This window comes from Lissotriton vulgaris, chromosome 3_1 (genome assembly GCF_964263255.1).
Source record: "Lissotriton vulgaris chromosome 3_1, aLisVul1.2, whole genome shotgun sequence".
NCBI lineage: Eukaryota > Metazoa > Chordata > Amphibia > Caudata > Salamandridae > Lissotriton > Lissotriton vulgaris.
This window is the reverse complement of record NC_141689.1, coordinates 83,650,439-83,672,952: the sequence shown is the minus strand read 5'-3', so window position 1 is coordinate 83,672,952 and position 22,514 is coordinate 83,650,439. Positions and strand designations below refer to the sequence as shown.

Sequence of the window (22,514 nt, the reverse complement as noted above, 5' to 3'; positions counted from 1 at the left end):
TAATCCAGTTCTGGAATGAGCTACCATACGCATGTAAAAGAGGGCAACCGGTAAGGCTACCATCCAATCTACGCCTTTTTCTGCACAGACCTTCGCTAACCGTGTTTTTAGAGTCTGATTGTGTCTCTCTACGAGTCCAGCTGCCTCTGGGTGTCGTACGCAATGGAATTTCCACTGGTACCCTATCAAGAGCGATACTTGTTTCACCAATTCGGAAGAGAATGGCTGACCAATATCTGAGTACACGACACGGGGCAAGCCGTATCATGGGAAGAATTCACGAACTAACTGCTTGGCAGTGGTTACAGCAGTGTAATCTGGGACTGGATACGCTTCTGTCCATCTAGATAGGGCACATACAACTACGAGGACATACTTGAATCCTCGACATCTGTCCATCTGAATATAATCCATCTGGAGGATTTCAAAAGGGTGGTCAGGAGGATGAAATCCACCTTGTTCCACGGGAATGCCTTTGCCTGGATTGAACTGACAACAGATCATGCAGGTACGCACTTTCTGTTTCGCTGCTGCACGTAAATGCTTGTTGAACCAGATGTTCTGTATACTGTCTAACATGGCTTTTTCTCCTAAGTGTGCTGGACTATGTGCTGTATTAATGATAACCTGAACCATGGAGTCAGGGAGGAACCATGTAGCTTTGCCTTTTGTCATCCATCCCTGATCTGTCTGGACCCCTCCTTGTTCAGTCCATTTCTTAATTTCGTCTGGAGTGGCATGTGTCTGTATGTCGAGTACATCTTGTGAGGGATCCCTGACTGTCATGCAATTTGTCAACGATGGTACTTCTGTCTTTAACGTGTCAGCTGGAATATCTGTTTGAGTCTGGGCTGTAAGTTTAGCTGTTCGATCTGCCAGGTCGTTACCCTGGGAAATAGAGTCAGTGACTTTAATATGTGCCTTGCACTTCATGATAGCTATTGCTGTAGGCAAGTGTATTGCATCTAACAGAGCTTGAATGAGGGGGCCATGCTGTATTTTGGCCCCATGGGAGGTCAGAAAACCTCTCTCCTGCCAAAGAACGCCGAAGTCGTGAATGACTCCGAACGCGTACTGTGAATCTGTGTATATGTTTACTTTCAAGTTCTTGGCTCTTATACAGGCTTGGGTCAGAGCAATGAGCTCTGCTGCTTGGGCGGACAGGGTGTCAATTCGATGTGTCTCTATGACTTCAGTATCAGTGGTCACAGCATATGCGGCCACTAACTCTCCTGTGCTTGTTCTCATACATGAACCATCCACATAAAGTGTCAGGTCTGGGTCGGGTAATGCAATGTCTGTCAAGTCTTGTCTTGGCTTCGTCACTGTATTAATTATTTTCACACAGTCATGTGGTGTAAGGTCTGTCGTGCTCGAGGGCAAAAGTGTAGCAGGGTTAAGAATACTACATCGTCTGATCTCTATGTGTGGCTGGAACAATGTCAGCTCATATCCTGTCAATCTTGCTATGGTCAGGTGCTGTGTCTGTGTCCTGTTCAAGAGAACTTCCACTGAGTGTGGAACCTGTACTGTCAGAGGGTGTCCTAACACTATGGAATTGCTTTGTATAATTGCTAGAGCTGTTGCTGCGACTGTTTTGAGGCATGCAGGCAGAGCCTGGGCCACTGGATCCAATGTACTAGAAAAGTAAGCACAAGGCTTATGTTTGCCTGCTTGATCTTGTGTAAGAACAGATAATGATGTGCCATCGCGTTCAGTGACAAAAAGTGTAAACGGTTTGCTGTAACATGGAGTCGCTAAAACTGGTGCTTGACATAAGGCTTTCTTTAGTTCCTCAAAAGCAAGTGTATGTTCCTGAGTCCAAGGGAGGACAGTCGATGTCGCTGCCTCCTGTGTTGTCAACTGTATGAGTGGTTTGGCTAGATATGCGTACTGGGGAATCCATTGTCTGCAGTAAGAGGTGAGGCCAATGAAGGCCCGTACTTCCTTTTGTGTCTTGGGCTGTGGAAGATGTGCAATTAACTGAATGCGGTCAGGTGTCAACTGTCTACCCCTCTTGGACAGCAAGTGTCCAAGGTATACCACTTGCTGGGCACAGAATTGTAACTTTGAAGGGGACACTTTGTGTCCCTTTTCTGCCAAGAAGTATAAGACTGTCAATGATGCACGTTTGCAGTCTCGTTCTGTTCGTGCTGTGATCAAAAGATCATCAACGTATTGGAGCAATGCAGAGTCAGTAGGCATGTGAATACTATCTAGTTGTCTTTTCAATGCTTGACTGTAAATACTAGGACTTTCTGTGAACCCTTGGGGAGCCCTCGCAAATTTGAAGCTTCGGCCATTTAAACAGAATCCGAAGAGGTATTGGCTCTCTGGATGGATCGGGACACTAAAGAAGGCGTTCTTGAGATCTATAACAGTAAAGAACGTCGCTTCGGAATCAATGGCAGTCAATAGTGAAGAAATGTCTGGGACCACTGGGTACTGGGGTATTATGCATTTGTTCAATTCTCGGAGGTCAATCACTAGTCTATAGACCGGTGGTGCATTCGGGTCAGTTTGTTTAAGAATCGGAATGATAGGAGAATTACATACATTGGAGTCAGTTTCTACAACCACTCCTTGTGAAATGAGTTCGTCAACAATTTTCAGTAATGCTACTACAGCATCAGGTGGCAACTTGTATTGTCTAATTCGTGGCAATACTACTCCTTGTTTGAGTGTGACACGGTATGGTGTAATGTGCATGCAACCTACATCAGTTGGACCTTGCGCCCATAAATGCTGTGGTACATTCTGTAGTCTGGGGTCAAAATCTCTCAATACATAATGTCCTTTAAAATCACGTAAAAACAATCTCACTCCTTGCGGAGAACAACAAATCACTGCTCCTAATTCTTCCAGTGTCTTTATACCAAGCAAGTTTTCTGGACATGACTTCGTAAGCAACAAGTCTGTTGTACGAGATAATGGACCAACGTCTAGGGGAACTGGCTTTGACACTTCGTTAACAATAGGTTTTCCTGAAAATCCAAGGGAAACATTCTGTGAGCCTGAGAGGGGTGCCCCTGGAACCTCGTCATGACTGATGGTAGTTCTGCTCGCCCCTGTGTCAATCAGAAATTTTCTGTCTTTCCCCAATACATGACTATGTACATAGGGACTTTCTTGATCTACAGGAACCTCGATAAGGGGCAAGCCAACCTCCCTCTCTAGGCTGTTTCATGAATACTGCTGATAATCTGGGTAGTCCGACTGTGCATACTGGTACATTTGTGACGTGACATGTTGTGTGGCAGCAATGGGTTGGGGTACAGATAACTGTCTGTTGCGTGTTCTGTGGCGTCTGCATGTTCTGTGGCATTTGCGTGTTCTGTGGGACATGTTCCTGTCTAGGAGGACGCGGTCTTTCTTTCGTCTTGCCTGTAGATATATTGTGTTTCAGGACAGCACATTCATTTATAAAGTGACCTGGCTGTTTGCAGTAGTTGCAGTTCCCTTTGACAGGTGCCGCGCCCTTTCTCTGGCCATCGGCGGCTGGAACTGATTGAGCGACTAGTACTTTCATTTTAGTATCTTTCATGCGTCTCTTTTCGTGTTCCTGCTCTTCTCTAATTCGGTTCTGATGGTACTGTAACATTTGTAACATTTGGGAAGGGCTATTTGCTTGCCACGTACTCTCAACTTTCAATACTCTATTCTTGATCTGGGGTAAGGAATTCTCTACTAATTTGGTTACAAAAAGATGTGGGTACGATTCACTACTTGTCTTCAGACCGCTATTAATAAGAAACATTTTTCAAATCTAGAATAAAAATCACTAGTGTCTTCGTCTTGTTTCTGTTTGCAGGCTGAAATAGCATCCCAATCTTCCTTTTTAGTAGTCAGTAATCTCGGCAAAACCTGTATCAATAGCTCGGGTAGTTCTTTAGCTTTTACCCCGAGACCAGTACCAGGGGTTCGTGTCTTATCTTCGTCTTCTAATTCTGTCCAATTAATCTTTTGCTCTCCCACCTCCCACTCCTTTTCTTTAAGTTTTTCGTAAATGCCTGCTGGTAACAGTACTTTCAACATTTTAATCGTATCAGCATTTGTATACTCTCCCATGCGGAGCATGTCTTAATTCACGGTGGAACCCTGCTGGATCTTTATCATGACAGGGCAGTAATTTTTTCATTTCCAATAATTCCATTTTTGTCAATGGTGTGTAGACGTATACTCGTTGAAGCTCACTCCCGGCAGTTCTAACGGGATGAACCTCTCGTAAGGGATTCTGTCTATGTAAAAGGTCTTCCTTTCTCGATGCGGGGCAGGAATCAAGTGCGGAGACAGAAAAGTCAAGTACTTATGTCGTTTATCTAAAATAACATTAATACGTTCGGTACCTAGGCCTCTCCATCTTGCTAGAAGTAAATCGTCCAATAATTTATACAGGGGACCTGGATCAGAATGTTGACTTTCATACAATGTGATGAGATGTTGAATCATGTAAATACCAGCTAAACGCTGTTCTTCCGGAGGAAGACTCAAAAATGTTTGCGCTACTATATCATCTTTATATATGTTAGAATTGTCAGCCCATTGCACTGCTGATCGGGCTAGTTCCTGTTCATGCATAGTACTAAGTTCGGTACTGCCTACTCGTTTTTTCAGTGCATGTTCAGTAGCTTGGAACAGGTGTTCGAGAGAATATCGTTCTGGTATTGGGGAGAGAGAACGTTTATGGTAATCTAGGCGTATGGGTCTATCAAACGGTCTTGCTCTACCTACGTAATTCATTTTATTTATTTCCTCTGTAACTATATCATCGTCCTCTGAGACTTCGTCATCCTCCTCAGCTTGTTTCTCGGCCTGTTCCTTCTTGTGTATTTCAAGTATTTCTTTACGAATTTTCCTGTACATGCATTCTACGCTATTCTGTGTATCGTGTTTACCCATAGCTATATTGTCACTCCAGTTCGTCAAACCTTTAGGTACTTCTTTATCTGGCTGGTCTCGTTCCCTGATCAAACAATTAATCAAAAACTGTAAGAGCATGCGTTGAAGCTCCACTTTTCTATGTGCCATGGCCTCATGTATACTTTCTGGTCCCTCCCCCGTTCTAATGAAGTGATATATTCTGTCTAAATGTTCCTTCATACCTGGTAATATTATCAAATAATCAGCAACGCGTCTTAAACGTATTGAGTATATCAGCATGGTACCCTCACCCGGTACCGGATCATATATACAATCAGTGAGGGACTGTCTAAGGGTTGCTAGTGTTACTGGTTTTGGCGTGTGTTGTAGTGCTACATCTTGTAGTGATCGTTTCATTGGTGGTGGGGTGTGCAATATATCTCTAGAAGGCCCCCCTCCTGATGCTCCTTGACTTGAGTCTCCTAGGCTCGAGTCGGCTTTTGCTGCCAGCGCTGCCGCTGGTAATGTAGGTTGATCTTGTACTACGGATGCTACGTGAAAAGGATTGGTAGAGTCGGTGGCAGGAGGATTGGGAGGAGGATTAGTAGGAGGTATATTTATATTTACATACTCTGGAGCAGCGTCGTCTAAATAAGAGGAAAGAAATATGTCCGCTGCGGTCTGTTTATGACTACGGAGTTTAGTAGGGATCAGAGGTGGAGGCAAGTTACTGGGTACTTCCGGGGTCACCCTAGGTAGGCCCTCAGCGAGGAGAGGATACATGCCTTTAATAAGGGTATTTCTTTGTCTGTCTGATTGTTCAGCTTTAACTCGTTCACCTTCTTCCTGTAGCTCTTTTTCTTTGGCTTTTTCTGACGCTTCTCTACTTCTCTCTGCTTCCTGAATTTCTTTCTCCGTTCTTCTATGCGCTTCTTTACGCCACAACTCTATGGCATCTTTCTGAGATTGTCTAGCTTTTCTTTTCCACAATGCTTCCTCTACTCTCATGATGCAATCAGCATCCCATGTCCCTGAGACAGGCCATCTATATTTCTCTTCCAGATCCTTTGTGTACTCTACCCATAAATCTAAGAACAGTATGGCATCTAGGCCATGCTTGTGGTACATAAAATGTCCAGGAGTGTCCCTAGGCGGGACGGGAACTGACTCTTCGAGTATCCCTTTCCTGGTTCCTATCTGACGTAATTTCGAAAACAGCGGCATGTTTGAACTAGCTTGAACAGAAACACAATAAGCACAATAATAGACTGTAAACAATCATTCATACCACGACATTGAACATTAGAAACAGACATTAACTAGATATCAACACAATTCTTAAAATTCCTAGAACAAAAATACTAGATACTGGATGCACTGCTAGAACAGTACAGTCATACCGGTCCCATAAAGAGATACGTCTTTACCGCATCCACCTAAGTGGACACGTCTTTACCGGATCTGTGTACCCAGACCAGTCTTGACCGGGCTGAAATAAACGAACCCGTCTAGATGCGTTCCCAACAACGGTACTCACCGGGAAGCAAAACTGAAGGCCTCGGAAACTTGGTACTGGACTAGACTGCTACGGCTTCTTGCTTCGCATGCGCCTCGGAAACAGGTGGGCCTCGGGATACCTCGTACCTTGCTCTCTCGGCTTGGGCTCTGGTCGGGATGGTCCGCAATCCTCACCGCCTCGTGTGGATGCCTGGTCGCAGTCTCCGTCTCCTCCGTGGGCCTGAGGGAGTTAGCAGGAAAACCCGCAGATGTGCACAGAATGGGTCCGTCACGGCTATAGAAGGGGTCAGGGGGCTGCGTTTACATCACCGGCGCGTGGGGAAGGGGACCGGTCCCTATTCGGGCGCCAGATTATGTGGTAAATAAAATTACCGGGACATTTTTCTATACATTAAAAACAATAAGAATAGCTCATAAAATGAGAGGCAGAGTCCGTGGTGTCCGAGTCATAAGGGCTTTATTTCAATGGCTCGAGCCAGGGGAGAATCGGGTTCCATCACCACTCAGGTTCAGGAAGGGATATTCTAACGGTTTATTAACATCACACATTATATATAGTAAAAGCACATAATTGCAATGAATACAGTAGGCGTGACACTCCAGGCGGAGCAAGTGAATAGAGAGAGAGATAAGAACATATGGGCGTAAAAGTAGGTGTGTACATGGGCGTACACCTGATGAGTCACAGGGGTGTCATAGGTGGGTGGATGCATAGAGGAGGTCTGCAGGGTCAGCAGAAACCTTTACCCTATATGTGTGCGTAACTGATCATGACGTGGAATTGACGTATAACTGGGGAGAGCTGGGGGGTTGACTTTAGCACTAGAAGAGGAGTCTGAAGTCTGGGATGTCAGAACGACCTGTATCCTTAGCATATCTGATATCTTATGTTTGGAGGATGTATAGTCTGAGGCAAAGGTCTCTCGAGTAAAGGCTGTTCATCACTAAATGCTAGTGAGTGCATATATTTCTTTGTGCATTGCGTGGGGGCCATGGGCCTACTATGGCAACGGGTTCAATAAATCATGTATATGGAGACAGGACGGCTAGGCCCTATGCTCTGCAGGCGGAAATATGTTTACCTATTTCACTAGATTGGAATGTGTTTTTCGCGGAGCTGAACAGATAACTGTAGGCAAAATACCGTCTTGGCAGGCAGACCAGGCCGGGCACCTCTCGGCTGTGCAGGGAGTAGGGGAGAGGTCAGGGATGCATACCTAAACTGCAGCTTTCAGAAACAGAAGAGGCTCGGAGCCTGAATTCGGGGCCTGGCTCGGCTGGGCCACAAAAACGTGTGGTTCTCGACTTTATAAACGTGTGTCATGCAAATGCATTGGCAATGTAGGCCTTAATGCAGAATTAACGTCTCATACACAGGAAGCCTAATAACTGACATGCTAACATTAGACGTAAATGCAGGGGCATTATTATGACAGGCACGGGCACGGAATTACATGGTAACATGGACATACATGGGGCATAAGTACGTGAATAGGGTGCGAGTGGGGGACACACTTGACCATAATAAAATTTCTATTCCCTCACCTACACGCCAGATTCCGGAGACCACAATGTCCTTCTCAGAGATCTGTATAAAGCCTGTACAATTCCTGCCATCCTAGATCAGCTTAAAGCGGCTGCTGTGTTAAAGTGCAGCAATCTAAAAGCGCACTTCATGAAACCAGAGTTAAGAAACCGCTTCAACTGTGTGTTGTTCAAACAGGAAGTATTAAGAATATGTATCGGACTGCAAAGATTTAGCAAAGGGATAAAAGATTTGCACGTCTTTAATGAGGACTCTAATGGAGACCCAATAATCAGAAAAGTTATCATGCTACAAAACTAGTTTACATATCGTAGAACGTGCATAGTCCCAAACCTAGCCTAAGACTTGTGATTTACATTTTTCTCAATGGATGAGCACTTTTCATGCAATTTAAAAGCGCCTTTACTCTGTTAAAAAAAACTAAAAGACAAAGACGTAATCACCCTCGTGGAGCTGTCCAGATGCATATGTATTAGACACCCTTGGAACAGGTGATTACTTACGCGATTCATATTGCTTGCTAGTCTACCAAAAAATATAGTCTACCCTACTGGGGGAGCACAGTTAAGATGTAATTGTAATATTTAATGTTCTACATAATATTATCCAATGCACACATTTAACTGTAATAAAAACATGAAAAGCTGAGTATTTGAAATGAATACTATGTTGCCAATACAAAGTCCCTACATCCAATAGTTAACTCTTACCGTGGCCGGTGGCTGTGGCCATTGCACCAATGGCATCTGTAGTGATGTAGTAATTCTCACTGAGTTTAGGAAAACGTTGCCGTAGCTCGTCCAAAAGTTTGCGGATGGCGTCTTTCTGTTCTCCTCCACTCAGAGACATCCCCTGCATCACAATGAACTTAAAGTCAAATCTGTAACGCTTGCTGCCACCACTTCTATATTTGAGACAATTCAGTCTAGACTGGATGCACTAAAGAAAGTCGTCATACGTTGCACGAGTAAGCTATCCCCATGGATACTATACCACCGTGCTTCAACACTGCCTTCCCTCAGTAACATATGAGCCCTATCCACAATTACATACAGTGCCCCAATCCTTTGTAGCTTAGTTTGTGCTATATAAATCACTTTTTATACATTCATACCTGAATGTATAAAAACGTTCCACAGAAGAACAGCAGAATGAATGTCTGGCACATCTAACTGTGGTCATGGGGAACAGGGAATTTAGAGTCCAATGCATCCAGCGGCATCCAGGTGCCGCCGACCACCCACACTAAGAAACCGATGAATTAAGGCTGTTTTTTTGTTTTTTAATTAAGCTATAAAATATTGTGGTGGTATCGCAAGAAATTATTTGTACATAACAGTACACACATGTAAATGATTCTTGCAACAACTAAAGAGGTCTGTGCTAATTGGTGTTTTCTCGTTCATATTACACCTGCAGTGAAACATTGCTTTTCATTCCATTTATGTGATATTTATAGGTCACCACTTATTTATTGCTATTCAAAATATACTTTACTGCACTATTTTCCTTAGGAATTGGCAACTTAGCCTCTGCCTTTCTTTTTAGCATTGTGTTTTGTGTCCACAAAGAGAGGACTGCTCCTGGTGCAGTGCTGAAACATCTTCCCCAATCCCTTGTGTTCCAGGTTCTTCCAAATGTCATATGGACCAAGGCTCCCTTACACGCCACTCACCAACTGTCACTCAAGTCAGGATTGTGGCTCCGGAATACCAAAGCTTACCTGTTGGTTGTCTCTGCTCTCCCAACAGTTCTCTAAACCTATCCCCATATTGAGTGCACACTGGTAAACCCCATCCCTAGTGGGCAGCAGTTCTGCTCACAGCTGGAATATGTTGCATCGGTTTGCGTTTTGAAGGTGTGTGAGAGAGAGCAGGACTTTGGTATTTATAGACTGCATGATGGCTCCTCGCTGGAGGCAAAAACACTACCTGAAGGATCGCTGTAACTTACAAGTCATCGGCCCAGCTCACCTGGCACCCCTCAATGTAGTCACTCATAAGCTCAACTATTGTACCCCATTTTAAACCATTGCCCCTGCTTTATATTGATTGCTTTATGGTATTTCTAGTGCTCACACTATCTGGTGGCTTCTATGAATAGGCCACCTAAGTTAGCAGAAACAAGTGCACTGAAGGCCTTTGTTAAGACGGTCAAGGAGGGCATGTGCCTTAGTCTGTAAGGCAGGGAGTTCCAAAGAGTAGAAACTGAGACAAGAAGGCTTGACTTGGCATATAGACATCAATAGCTGATTGTGACCTCTTAAGAGCCCAGCGGATGCTAAAGTGAGATCCTTATCTCTAGTTAACACTGAGCTAGTTTCTTGACACATTAGAACATTGAAGAGCTAAGTTTAACAGAAATGATGCCCTGGAATGATAAGCAAAGTAATTATTTTCAGGGAGCTGAGACACACACCGCCTTTGCCCTATGCCCGATATAATGCAAACATCTGCAAGCTGAACCTGCTGAAAACATTGAACTGGACAAGAAAGCTGAAACCGGAAGCTATTACAATAGGCCAGTCGGGAAATTACCTCTGTCCCTACAACCAGTACCTTCTGTGTAGAGGACTGAAAAAGGAACATAGGGCTTAACTCGATAAGATGGTGAAAGCAATTCCCAATGACAGATCCAGTCTGGGCACTCGCTTCTGTTTCGAAGTAAACATGTACTTTTATTTTTGTCACAGAGTCTGACAAAATTTGACTGAGGATCTCAGGAACAGGTAGGGAAAACAGATTGGAGTAATCATTAGAATCAAAGAGAACATACTGTGTCATTCACAAAGCTCTCCAAAATATGAGCCCCCTTTATCTGGCGGAGAAGTTTATACCCTATGTTCCAGTACGTGCTCTCTGTTGCAGTAACAAATTTCTTCTCCAAGTTCCCCCCATTAGGAGGGCAAGATTGGGAGGAAAGGCTCTTTCTTACCTTGGCCCTCGCTTTTGGAACAAAGTTACTGCCACCCTCAGGTCATGTACAGAATACATTATATTTAGGAAATTGTTAAAAACTTTTTTGTTTCAAACTCAGTGAACATTCTAGGACCATCAACTTCCCACTTCTGTTGTTCTGAGCGCAGAGATACTCCTTCGAGAGTCGATTCTAGCGCTATATAAACCCATAAATAAATAAATAAACAAGCTTGGTATTGGAGTTCTAAAGCTGCAGGAAGCAGTCACACATCCATACTTTTACTTGCCTTTTAAAGCTTTTGTGGGTAAGTTGTAGGAGCGTAGTCTTGTGACTATTTGATACACACTTGTGTGTCAACAGAATGATTGGATGCACACATGCAAGTCCTTCAAGCTTTTAAACAAGCGGCCAAAATAGAACTTGTGTGGTGCAGATGACAGTGGGGGGATCAAAGTTAGCTTAGTTATAGGGGTGGCCACTTAAACATTACTTCAACATCTCTGCAGTAGGATACGGTTCTGTTTAGAGGAGGATGCTCTGATGGTGTCTTAGTAATAGTGCAGGACTGAAATGACAAAGAAGCTTAGCAAATGTGAAATCCTTTCCAACAGCTAGAACCATCTCAAATCTGTCCGGGTAGATGTTACCAAGTGTACTGGTGTGCAGGGCACTGGTGCAAATTGGCCTATTATGGATGTCTTTGTAGTGGGCAGGTCCAAGGCGAGCTATATAGTCTACTACAAAAAACAGGGCTCTACAGGATTTTGAAATAGCTCAAGTTTGAAAGGAATCCAGACATTTTGCTTTCCCAGAATTTATTTTGACATAGAACTTCTTTAATAACTATACAGTCCTTCAAGAAACAATAAAAAGCACCCTCTTTTTAAAAGACTGTTTTATTTGTATGAATACTACCCAGGTTTCAAGGAAAACAGGGTACCCTTGTCGGTACTATGGATTCTACTGACCGGTAACCAATACGCTTGTAAGTGATTCAAGCACCTGGTTGACAATGTGGAGCTAAACGCAAGTGGTAAGACAGCGTGGACTGCCTGCTATGACCTTGGGGGCTGGCATCTGGTGAAGGCTATGAGAGCACAGGCTGCTATCAGAGCAGACACCGTGGAAAAGAAGTCACAAAATCCCCAGAGAAAACTTGCTCCCAGAGATTTACAGGCCTCTGACTTTAGGGCCAGCAAGGCATCAGATCTGCCTGTGCCACACTTCAGGTAGCCTACCAGTCAGGAGAAAAAGTCAGAGCCGTCTGCAGGAATCAAGGCACAAGACCTCTGCAGAGTGCCAGGTTTAACAGTTACTAGATACCGATGGGCGTAACAAAGAAATTTGACAAAACTCATTCAGAAATCAGAGGCTCCTAACCTGCAAGGGATGCGTCCAAATGCCATAGCGCAAGTCCAAGACAAGAGGCTGGGTGCCTGGAGCATGGTGCTGAAAGCAATCTACTCAATCTACCCAAGACCACTAGGAGGTCTAACAGCAGAAGCATCCTAAGGCTGCCACTCTTGGAGGTCAGAAATCTCGAGTGACAGCGGTCAGATGGTTCCCAATCCATCCTCAATGAAAAAAAATCAAGTTATCCTGCAAAGGACATGGAAGCCTAGATGAAGGATCTTCCACGTGGGCCTTCGGTGAAGGAGAAGAATCTGTGGGGTTTGTTCTTTCAGAGGAGCAAACACTACCTAGGACAGGCTTAATATATGCCTTGGCACCACCGGATTAATAGTGGACTATAGCCCGAGGACTACACGGTACAAAGCAACAAATGGACTTAATCTCTGGGCAACTCTTTTCTAACTTCCATGCTTGCGCTCAACATAAAGGGTGCATTATCTTCACCGGGAGTGGCTCTAGCTGACAGAGCTGAGATTGGATAGTAGCGGCTCCCACAAGATTGTATAATCTAAAAGGGTTTGTCTTGGATTTTACTGGTTGCAGGAACCACTGAAAGCGTTTTCACCTCATTTCAATGACAATAGAACACTCTGTGGTGTGCGCTATATGAAAGTTCATAATCACTCATTCATCTAGCAGAAGACCTTGGCAAGAGCAGCTTGAAACTCTCAGCCAAGTAGTCTGGATCTGAAAAGGTAATACCCTTCAAGAGGCTGACGCCCAAAAGAGACAATCATCTTGAGTTGCTTTGTTAGCCTATGGTTTGTTACCGTTCCCATCTAGAGGACACTTTGTCTGTCTTTTTGGTCTTGACTAGTCCTACTTGAGCAGGACCAAGGCTGATTTGAACATGGCTGGTCTCAGTCAGAGTTGCATAGTGGGTGAAAAACACAATGGACTGGAATGTGAACCAAGTAACTCCAGTGGGTGAGATTTATTCAAGCACTCCACCCATAATGTTTTTTTACCAATAGATATCCCTATGAACAGACTTTGGCACCCATCCTGGGGGACTTCAGAAAGCAACTCAAGACCTGTTTTTTTGACTAAGACGTTGCACCCACAGTGCCTAGATACCCCTAGGGGTGACAGTGCTGCGCTTTACAGAGGATTGAATTTTATTTGTTTTGTAGTTTTACACAGTGCAAACTGGACCCGAAGGTATCAGAGCGCTTTTCCATGAGCACTAGTTGCATTACACAAGGACACATTCACTGGGAGATTAAGTTATTTGCCCAGAATCGCAGGATGCTGAGCATCATTGCCGAGACTCAAACTCGGTTCTCCAGAATTGAGATTGACCGCCCTAGCTGTCAGGCCACATCCTCTCCCCTATTGACTTGATTGATGACAAGCCTTTTTTTCGTCTTTTTTTCTATTTAACATGACAAGCCTAATGACAGCTGTCAGCTGAGCTATACACACGAGGTACAGTCTTTTAGCACGCACTGTAGTAGGGCAACTACCTACTGGCACCCCCTGTATAAATCCATCTGCCTGTTACCACTGGGCCGCTCAATATCCTAAATGTAAACTATAAGGGAGTAGTACTTGAATACAGGAGTACTTGGGTACCCCATGTAGAAATATAGTCCCTAAGGTTTTAGGATGCCCCAACGTGTTTTAGTGGTACTCCGAGCATCTTTCTTGCATGTCCCTACATGCATCTTTTCCCCCTTTGACCTGAGACCATTATAAAGCCCCGTGTACATATCTGGTTTGGATTCATGTAAAATTAACTGCGTAGGAAAAGCTTTGTGTTGACCTTCCTTGGGCAAAAGCACTTCAGGCCAGATCTTTTTGCTGGAAAGAGGTTTTTTAACATACCAAATACCCAGATCAAAAACATGTTCCTAGTTTGACCCAGGACACTGGAAGCACAGAGAACTAAGTCCTCTCTTATCAACAGAGAAAGTTACAATTGTGTGTAGTGTGGAGACAGGCAAACCACTGCTGAAGCTGGTCACTCGCTGCCTTTCTCATCCTGATAACACTGCGGAGACTTGAGAGCTGCTCACCAACGTGTGACTAGTCCTTCCGGGTTCTGACAACCCGAGTGACCTCTTCTCTGGATCACAGCATAAAACAGGCAACCACAGTCAAGCAGACTGGCTCATGTCTTGTTTCCCATTACTTCCATAATAAGTCAGCTTAAACCTGCATCTACAGGTGGCACTTGGTTCATCACAACAAGCTTATATTTCTTCCCTCAGCTTTGTTTGATCACTCATTACTGAGGAACAAAGAAATATTCTAGATATGGATACCAAAGGCCTGCACATGTCCCTAGCATATCTCACATGAAGCAGCTCTCAAAGGATCGTCTGATGGTGGATGGTGTACCTGGAGGCTCATGAAAGTGCATGATTGCATGTTGTTTGGTTTTCCAGGAGCAAAGCCATGACGCTCCTACAGATTTGGTTGCTCATTTGTCTCAGGGAAGGTGGGTTAATGACTTACTTGAGAGCATTTTATTATTTATCTTAATTGTCATTGTGGATGCAGTAGTGGTCAATTCAAGATGTCTCCTCTGTACTTGGTATTTAGGAAGGGCAATTTGGCCAATCACTTATTTGGAAGAGGTTATTCTAAGGCTGGAACGAATCACCTAGTTTCAGACTCACAATCGCGATACCAACACAAAAATTAGAATTTCGTCATAGAAATCTATTAGATGTGAGAGCCCTGTCAAAAGGGCTGCAACAATGGAGGAGGGGTGATCTAAGGTAAACGAAATTATGTTTTCTAAACTCAACTTCCTCACTACCCCACAGCGGATGATCCTGACCCTGGTCAAATGTTACGCAGATCTCTAGAGCGCACCATCACCCAGGAGGGTATCCTTGAGCTGAGCAGGTTTGAGTCTAGGCACAACTAGGGCCTAGTGGGACTACTCGAAAAGCCAGGTCTTCCGCTTTTTGCGAAATTCACGAAGTGAGGACCAGGCTCTTATGTGTAAAGGAAGGTTAGGTCATTCCATGTTTTGGTAGAGATGTAGGAGAAGGCTCCCCACCAGATCTGGTTTTCCACATGAGTGGAATTTGTGCAAGTAGTAGTTTGGACAAGGGGAGGTGTCTGGAAGGTTTGTAAAAGCAGATGTAATTGTTGAGGTATGCTAGTCCAGTGTTATGAATTGCCTTGAAAGTGTGGGTGAGGAGTTTGAATTGTGCTTGTCTGTGAATGGGGAGCCAGTGGAGCTCCTTCAGGTGCGGTGTTAAGCGAGTGTGGCATGGGAGATCGAGAGCGATTCTGGCAGCTGAGTTCTGAATGGTCTCCAGCTCTCTGATAAGTTTTTGTTGATCTCGGCAAAGAGAGTGTTCTCATATTCCTGCTTGCTTGTGACAAGGAGGTACAGGATGGTATTACAAATGCTGATTGGGAGCCATTTGGAAATCTTCCTCAGCATCTTAAGGGTTTAGAAGCATGAGGTGGGGACGGCATTGACTTGGACTGTTATGTCGAGTTTCCTGTTGATGATTACCCAGAGGTTGTTGAAGTGGGGGTGGGTGTCAGTCCTAGCTCTGGTGGCCATCACGTAGAGTCCCACTGTGATGTGCGCTTCCTGAGGATCACAATTTGGATCTTGTCGGTGTTCAGCTTTATACATCCAGTGGGCGATTTATGTCATGCAGACATTGAACTTGACCCTGGTACTGGGTGTTTTGTACGTGAGGGAGAGAATGAGTTGTATGTCATCGCGCAGGAGAGGACGCGGATATCGTGAGAGCGAATGTTGCTGGCTAGAGGTATCATGTACGCCTTAAAGAGGGTCAGGTTCAGGGAGCATTGAAAAACTCCAGTAAACAGTTGGTGGTTGTTGAGGCATTCGTTGAGGTGACTTTCACGCTCTTCACAAGTACCCCAACATCCCTAAAAGTGTAAATGTGTTAAAACAAGCTGAATATTAGACCAAAAAAATGAGTTTACACAACAAGTTTAACCTCTTGGCTGCTATGGCTTTTCCCCTCCTGTGCTGACTATTGATGATCCCCATTGTTCATGACGAGCTCAGCTCGTCATCAGCACAGCTCAACCGTGCCTCATGACGAGCTGAGCTCGTCATGAGCATCGAAGGGGTTAATACAAGAAACAGCCTCATGTGGATTATGTTCACGGTCTCTTCTTAGTGAATTCCCTTTACTCGCTCACTTCCTAGTCTCTCACATACTAGTTTTCCACAGGGATGGTGATACATATTCACATTTTTAACCCTTTTTCAAGTCTCAGAAATGTTTTAGTCTTTGGAAGTACATATCACCCATCTTTTGATTATGAATGTTTTTTTTTTTCATTCCAATTAAAATCTGTATGAGATTTGTCTGTGCGTTTTCTTCATAAGAGGGAATGTCCGTACCCTTGCAAACTCTACCACTCTGCTGTTTTGAGAGGCAAAATCAAGTATACCCGCAATCAGAACTAGAGGCCAAATTACTCAGTCAAACTCTTTTAAGCTCTCTTATGTTTTCTTAACTCCACAAAAGTGGGTGTATGGAAGCCCAGCAGCTCATGTGAAATCCTGTACACCTACAAGGAAACATGATACATCGGCTAATATAGGTAAAAGTGAAGAGCATGCCTTTAGATTGGTATAAAGAGGAGATCGGCAATAAGATATTGTGAGAGTCAAAGTCTACCTGTGTGAGAAGTACAGAACAATTTTCTCACCAGTGATTTAAGGGGAATGTGAGGGTCCAGCCCAGCCTGCTCTTTTGCCTCCGTGACCATTTCATTGATAGTTGACAAGCACTTATCGGTCCCAACCAGCTGGAGGAAGGAGACAAAGTCAAAGCAAGAGAGAAAAAAAAACATTAATCTCACAATAACAATTTAAAACATTTTACCCCACACTTCCCCCAAAACATGAAAACACATGGAGAGCTTGCTTGATCTCCACAGGCAGGTGCGCTTGTCAAAGATATCAGAGCTTATCAGTGAAATATTTCATAATGGTCTCACCAGAAAGCGTTTTACGTTTTTTTCCATAATAAAACGAAGTAGCTACATACTGCATTTAAGTAAATAAAAACTGAGGAACATGCGACTATGGTTAACTAACAATCTTTACTCAGTTTACTTATTGGAGTGCTGGAGACTTGTATGTCATTTCCTTGGAGCATATGGAGGTCATGCCCCAGGCCCTTTGAACCAATCTCAAGATGTGAAATAGAGCCTAGATAAGGTACATTGACTGGTGCAGGACTTTTGCCTTGACCCCCCTCCATGTGTGTTGAGCTTTGTGTACATTTTGGGCTTCCTGGCACTGCCTGTACATTGGCATTATTCACTAGTTTATAATGGATTTTGATGACAACAGATAGGAGATAATAGGAGACCTCTTTGGTAAATGTGAAAGTAGTGTAGTACAATCTACACAAACCATCTAAGAACAAGGGTTTGAAGAGCAAGTTTATATGCTTAGAAAAATTGAAGAAACAGGAACTCACCAAATGGTGGGACGATGCTACTCTGAAGACATATCTTGAGAATAAGGGAATCCCCACGGGTTGCGTATCCTTATCTTCCCCCAACTATGAGGATTTAGATCCAGATCTTCTAGGAGAGTGGAGGGAGGGATTATACGCACCATCATATAAAATGATGGATATCTTAATACTGAATTCAGAGCGCAAAGTAAAAAAAGAAGATGAGAGAGGATATAATGATTTTGGAAAAAGAAATTAATGACACTAACATCTGAGGGGGGCGTGGCTTGCAGCCAATGATGGTGGCTGCCTAAGCGGAGAGCTCCTCAATCCACCCCGTATTAATCCTGATCGACTGAACCTCGAGACCCCCACCTCACCCACGGTGATGGGGGAAACGGAGGCCTCCCCTCGTGATTGCAGATCGAGGGTGGTGGCGACTCGGAAGGCCCGCAAAAGTGAGCTCGCAGGCTGGCCGGTGCGCCGCGAGAGATGGCCCCAAAATGGCGTCCATACTATGCGGCCTGACGCCCTGGACAACATCGCAGGAAGGACGGCCCGGGGCACAAGAAGCTCCCGTTCATCCAACACCGGCGATAGGGCCCACCCGGAGAGCCGCATGACCAAGCGGCGGAGGAGGGGCGGCGACAGCGCTCTACCGATCGTGGGAGAGAGGGCGGATGAAACCCACAGAGAACTACGCATGCTCTCTCTCTGTTGCCCCAGCCTGCGGCCTACCGAAGCCCCGCCGCGCACAAAGAGGAGGAGAAACCTGCCTGCAGCAGCGCTGACCCCGCGAGGTACTGCGCTCACACCCGGGAAACGCATGGCATGCCAGCGCCAAGGCGGGACAGCTAAGGCACGGTCACCGATACCGGTGGGCCGGGGAAGACAGATAGGGAGCGGCCGCTGGAGCGGGGAGCGCTTGTTGGGCATTACAGAGTGGCCCTGATTGAAGTGGAGCCATGGGGCCCCATTGAGGAGCGTGGAGGCAAGAAGAGCGTGACTGCCCAGTCTCCCAAGGAGCGGCCCAGAAGCAAGGACGGCTGGGTGTACTGTGAGGACCACAGAACAGCTGAACCACTGGGGTGAAACGAATATTGGGGTCTAGCGCCGACACCAGGGACTGCACCCGAGGGCAGGCACAAATCAGGCCTAACACTCTAGGGAACGATTCAAGATGGCGGCCGTCTGATCCTCCGGCTGATGGGCCCAGGAGGACTCTAGCTGAGCATCCAGAGCAGCGGTGAGTGGAGATCCAGGTGGTGATTCCCACTGGTGCTTGCCCACGTGTGGCCACACCCAGTATCAATTAGGGCGACGCGCTACCTGCTTATGCCGACCGGCGCCTGACACTAGACCCTGCTAGATAGTTTGTAGAACATGGTGGAGGGCCGCGCCCGTAGGGAGCGACGACAAGGGACATTTCCTGGAAAACGGTTGGTTAGCTCTACCAACAAGAGGGGATCAGTACTGATTGTGCTGGGTGGGCCTGATGATGGGGAAGCTAAAAGGGAATAAGAGCTGCACTCAACCACCGGCGGAGGAGAGCCTACCAGACCGCGAAGAACTGAGGGAGTCTGAGCAAGCACGGGAACCCCACTTGCAGCAACAGCTAGATAAGATTCTGGAGGCAATAACCGACACCCGCACAGCGCTCCAACAAGACATAGCGCAGGTGGCTACGGGACTGGGCCTGTTGAGGGCCGACCATGGCAAGATGGCTGACAGGGTCACGTCAGTGGAGGGAACGCTGCAGATCATCAAACCGCTGCAAAAAGACATCAAAAACATCTGACGTGCTGGAGCGCGTGGTTGCGCTGGAAGAAAGAGCAGAGGACGCCGAAGGGCGCAATCGCCGGAACAACATCCGAGTAGTGGGCCTGCCGGAGAAAATTGAAGGATCGGACATGGTACAATACCTTGAGACTTGGCTAACAACTGTGGTGGCAACAGAGGGATTATCTACCTTCTACACTTTGGACCGGGCCCATAGAGTGCCAGCCAGACCACCCCTGCAGGGACGGCCTCCGCTGCCAGTGGTGTCTCGGCTATTACATTTTCGAGACCAGGATCTGGTTCTACAGAAGGCGTGAGTAAATGGCCCCTACCAAGTGGAAAATAGCTGTGTCAATATATTCCCGGACTACACCTACGAAACCCAGCGACGTCGCACCTCTTTTTTGGCCATCAAAAGGGAACTGCGCAATGAGGGACTGCAGTACTCTCTCCTATTTCCGGCCAAGCTGAGGTCATTGTAGATGGCAAAACTTTCTTCTTTGACACCCCAGACGACGCCTGTGCTTGGCTAGAATTATACAGAGCTGGGAAGGATGGAACCGAGCAGAGATTACAGACCGCCACAGGAGGACTGCCGCCGCGGAAGTCGCGACGACTTCGTAACAGACAACGGGGATTGAGAAGACCTTCTTCATCACAGACGGAAGCGGAGCGCGCGGGATGTATTGACAGCGATATCCACGCTGTCGAATGCGCAGGGGCCTCAGTCGCTGGATGGCACAGAGTCGGAAAAAGAAAATGCTCGATCTGACACTGAACACTCAGAGGCGGACAGCGACCGTTTGCCGAAGGTCACGCCTGAGACGGCCGACGGGATGCTGGATGAGGGGTAGCTGGACTTGTGGGCCGACTGGATTACGAACTAACAGCCACAATGGACTTCCTGGGGTGAGGAGTCGAGAAAATTGTTGAGTGAACAAGTGCTGATGTGGGGGCGGGGGGACTTTTAGAGGCGCTACTTTTTAAGGGGCTCAGCGGTATGTTCAGAACAGTGAAAGTAAGGTAGCTACCACCTGGTGCACGGCTCCCCCTCATTGCCCTTAAGGAATGCCCGCAGTGGCTACTGCTGGGCTTAGAAGTGTGTTGAATTGTGTTATGGTTTTGATGGGAACTTGGTGGCTGTTGCTAGGTCCTGTTCTTGGGGGGGGTGGGCGGTATGGGGAATTCAGGAGTGAGTTGGGGAGGGATAGTCATCGACGCACATATGGGGGCATGTCTAGTGTTGCATAGGCCACAGTTTGAGAATGGGTGACACTGTTGACTTGAGATGTATAACCTGGAATGTGAGAGGGCTTCATACCATGACGCGGCGGCATAAAATCCATGCTTATTTAGTGCATAGAGGAATACACATAGCACTACTCCAGGATACTCACCTGACCAGGGCTGAAGGTGTAGCGCTACAGCGGAGGTGGAGGGGCCAAATTTATAACACTACATACTTGGCATTTTCTAGAGGAGCTTTTATCTGGGTGAGGGCGGGAGTCCCGTTTCAGTTAACTAGTCAGATGATTAACCATTAAGGTAGAATTGTGGCTATTAAGGGGAAACTTAGAGGCAGGGACATAGCCCTCTGCAGCGTTTATGCACCTAATGTTGACCAGCGCTAGGCTTTTTGACACGGCTGTCAGGATGCTTGGCGCAATACCTAGCGGGGCCACTAGTGCTGGGCGGCGACTAACTCCATCATGGATGTATCGCTAGATAGATCTCATCCCCCATTGGCCGACTCCCCAATACACAGGGTGACCAAGGGTAGGCTGGAATGGCAAACAAGATGGGACTTGGTTGGCGTAAACAAAATCCACTGGATAGGGACTACTCATTTTTCTGGGATGCATGAACTACATGTCAGACTGGACGCGGTGCTGTGCTCCCCTACGGTGCTAACAGCCGTCGTACACTCCAAATATCTAACCAGGACAATTTCTGACCATAAACCTTAGTTGGTCAGCTTGCATCGGATGACCGAAACTTCGCGTATACCCACCTGGAGGCTGCGTCCGGAGACGTTGGATGACCCGATTTTTTCGGATGCTCTGAAAGATGGGATTACCAACTATATTGCGGAGAATGCTAACTCGACGGCCACGAGGGCAACAGAGTGGGACGCCTTCAAGGTGGTCATGAGGGGGAATCTGTATAGGGAAACACGCTGGAGTACGCAAAGTGCTCTTAAATTACCTGACTATAGCTGATGATAGATTACGAATGGTGGAACTAACAAGACCCGGACGCCCTGAATTACAAGAAGAGGTAAGACAGGCTAAGGAGGCAGTGGCGGCAGAGGTTGAACGCTTACGCAGCTTTGACCACAAAGCCTATACAGCGAGGGGGGCGGAGCTAGCCGGCGTCTATGGCGGGCGCATAAGAGCGGAGCTCCGTGCTAGCGTTGCCAAAGATCCGTAACTTATCCTTTAACAGCGGCGAACACGGTTTGATTCCGGCGGGGGCTGACTCCCCTACCCCCTGTGGACCTCCGACGAGAATTTGGGCGAGGTGCGGGCACGGGATCCACCTGCAACACCGCCGATCGGAGAACGCCAGACCAGGCCAAGATCCCCGGCCTCTCCTGAGACACGCAGCCGGGTTGCGTCACCCGACGTGCGGCCGCCTGGTACGGGCGAAAAGACGCTGATCGAGCCCCGTGATCGGCGGCTCCCACGGCGCCACCTGCACGCTGCAAACACAGCTAAGGGCCCCTGAAGGGCTCGCTAACTACGCCGGAGCACCCAGTGGAACCAGAAGTGAGGCGAATTTGAAAGGTGGCCATCGGCTGAGCCCACGTGGCGCCGGCGGAGCCCCGCGCTAGCACAAGCTCCTTTGCACACTGCCGGTAAGGACTCCCTGGTCGCCTGAAGTTGCGGCTCACAACTTGGGGAGTGAGAGGCTGCTGTGGGACGAAGGGCCCGCGACACGAGGACTGCACGCTGAGGAGGTTCGGGGCGTCCTGGGGCTGACCGACCCTGTGTGAGGACTATCGCCGACTGGCCATCTTGGCCTATAGGCCCCACTGAGCACGCCATACATAAAGG

General features: G+C 46.6%; 1 protein-coding gene across 1 annotated transcript in view; it reads right to left on the bottom strand.

Annotated features, from left to right (window-relative positions):
• Window positions 1-22,514, bottom strand: part of NAGK (N-acetylglucosamine kinase) — a 196,607-nt gene that overhangs the window by 105,258 nt on the left and 68,835 nt on the right. Inside the window, exons 2-3 of the mRNA XM_086960108.1 lie at window positions 16,922-17,020; window positions 8,635-8,776 (exon numbers count right to left, since the gene is read on the bottom strand). Coding sequence (XP_086816234.1) covers window positions 8,635-8,776; window positions 16,922-16,981 — 202 coding nt within the window. The 5' untranslated portion in view covers window positions 16,982-17,020. The remainder of the gene's footprint in view (window positions 1-8,634; window positions 8,777-16,921; window positions 17,021-22,514) is intronic.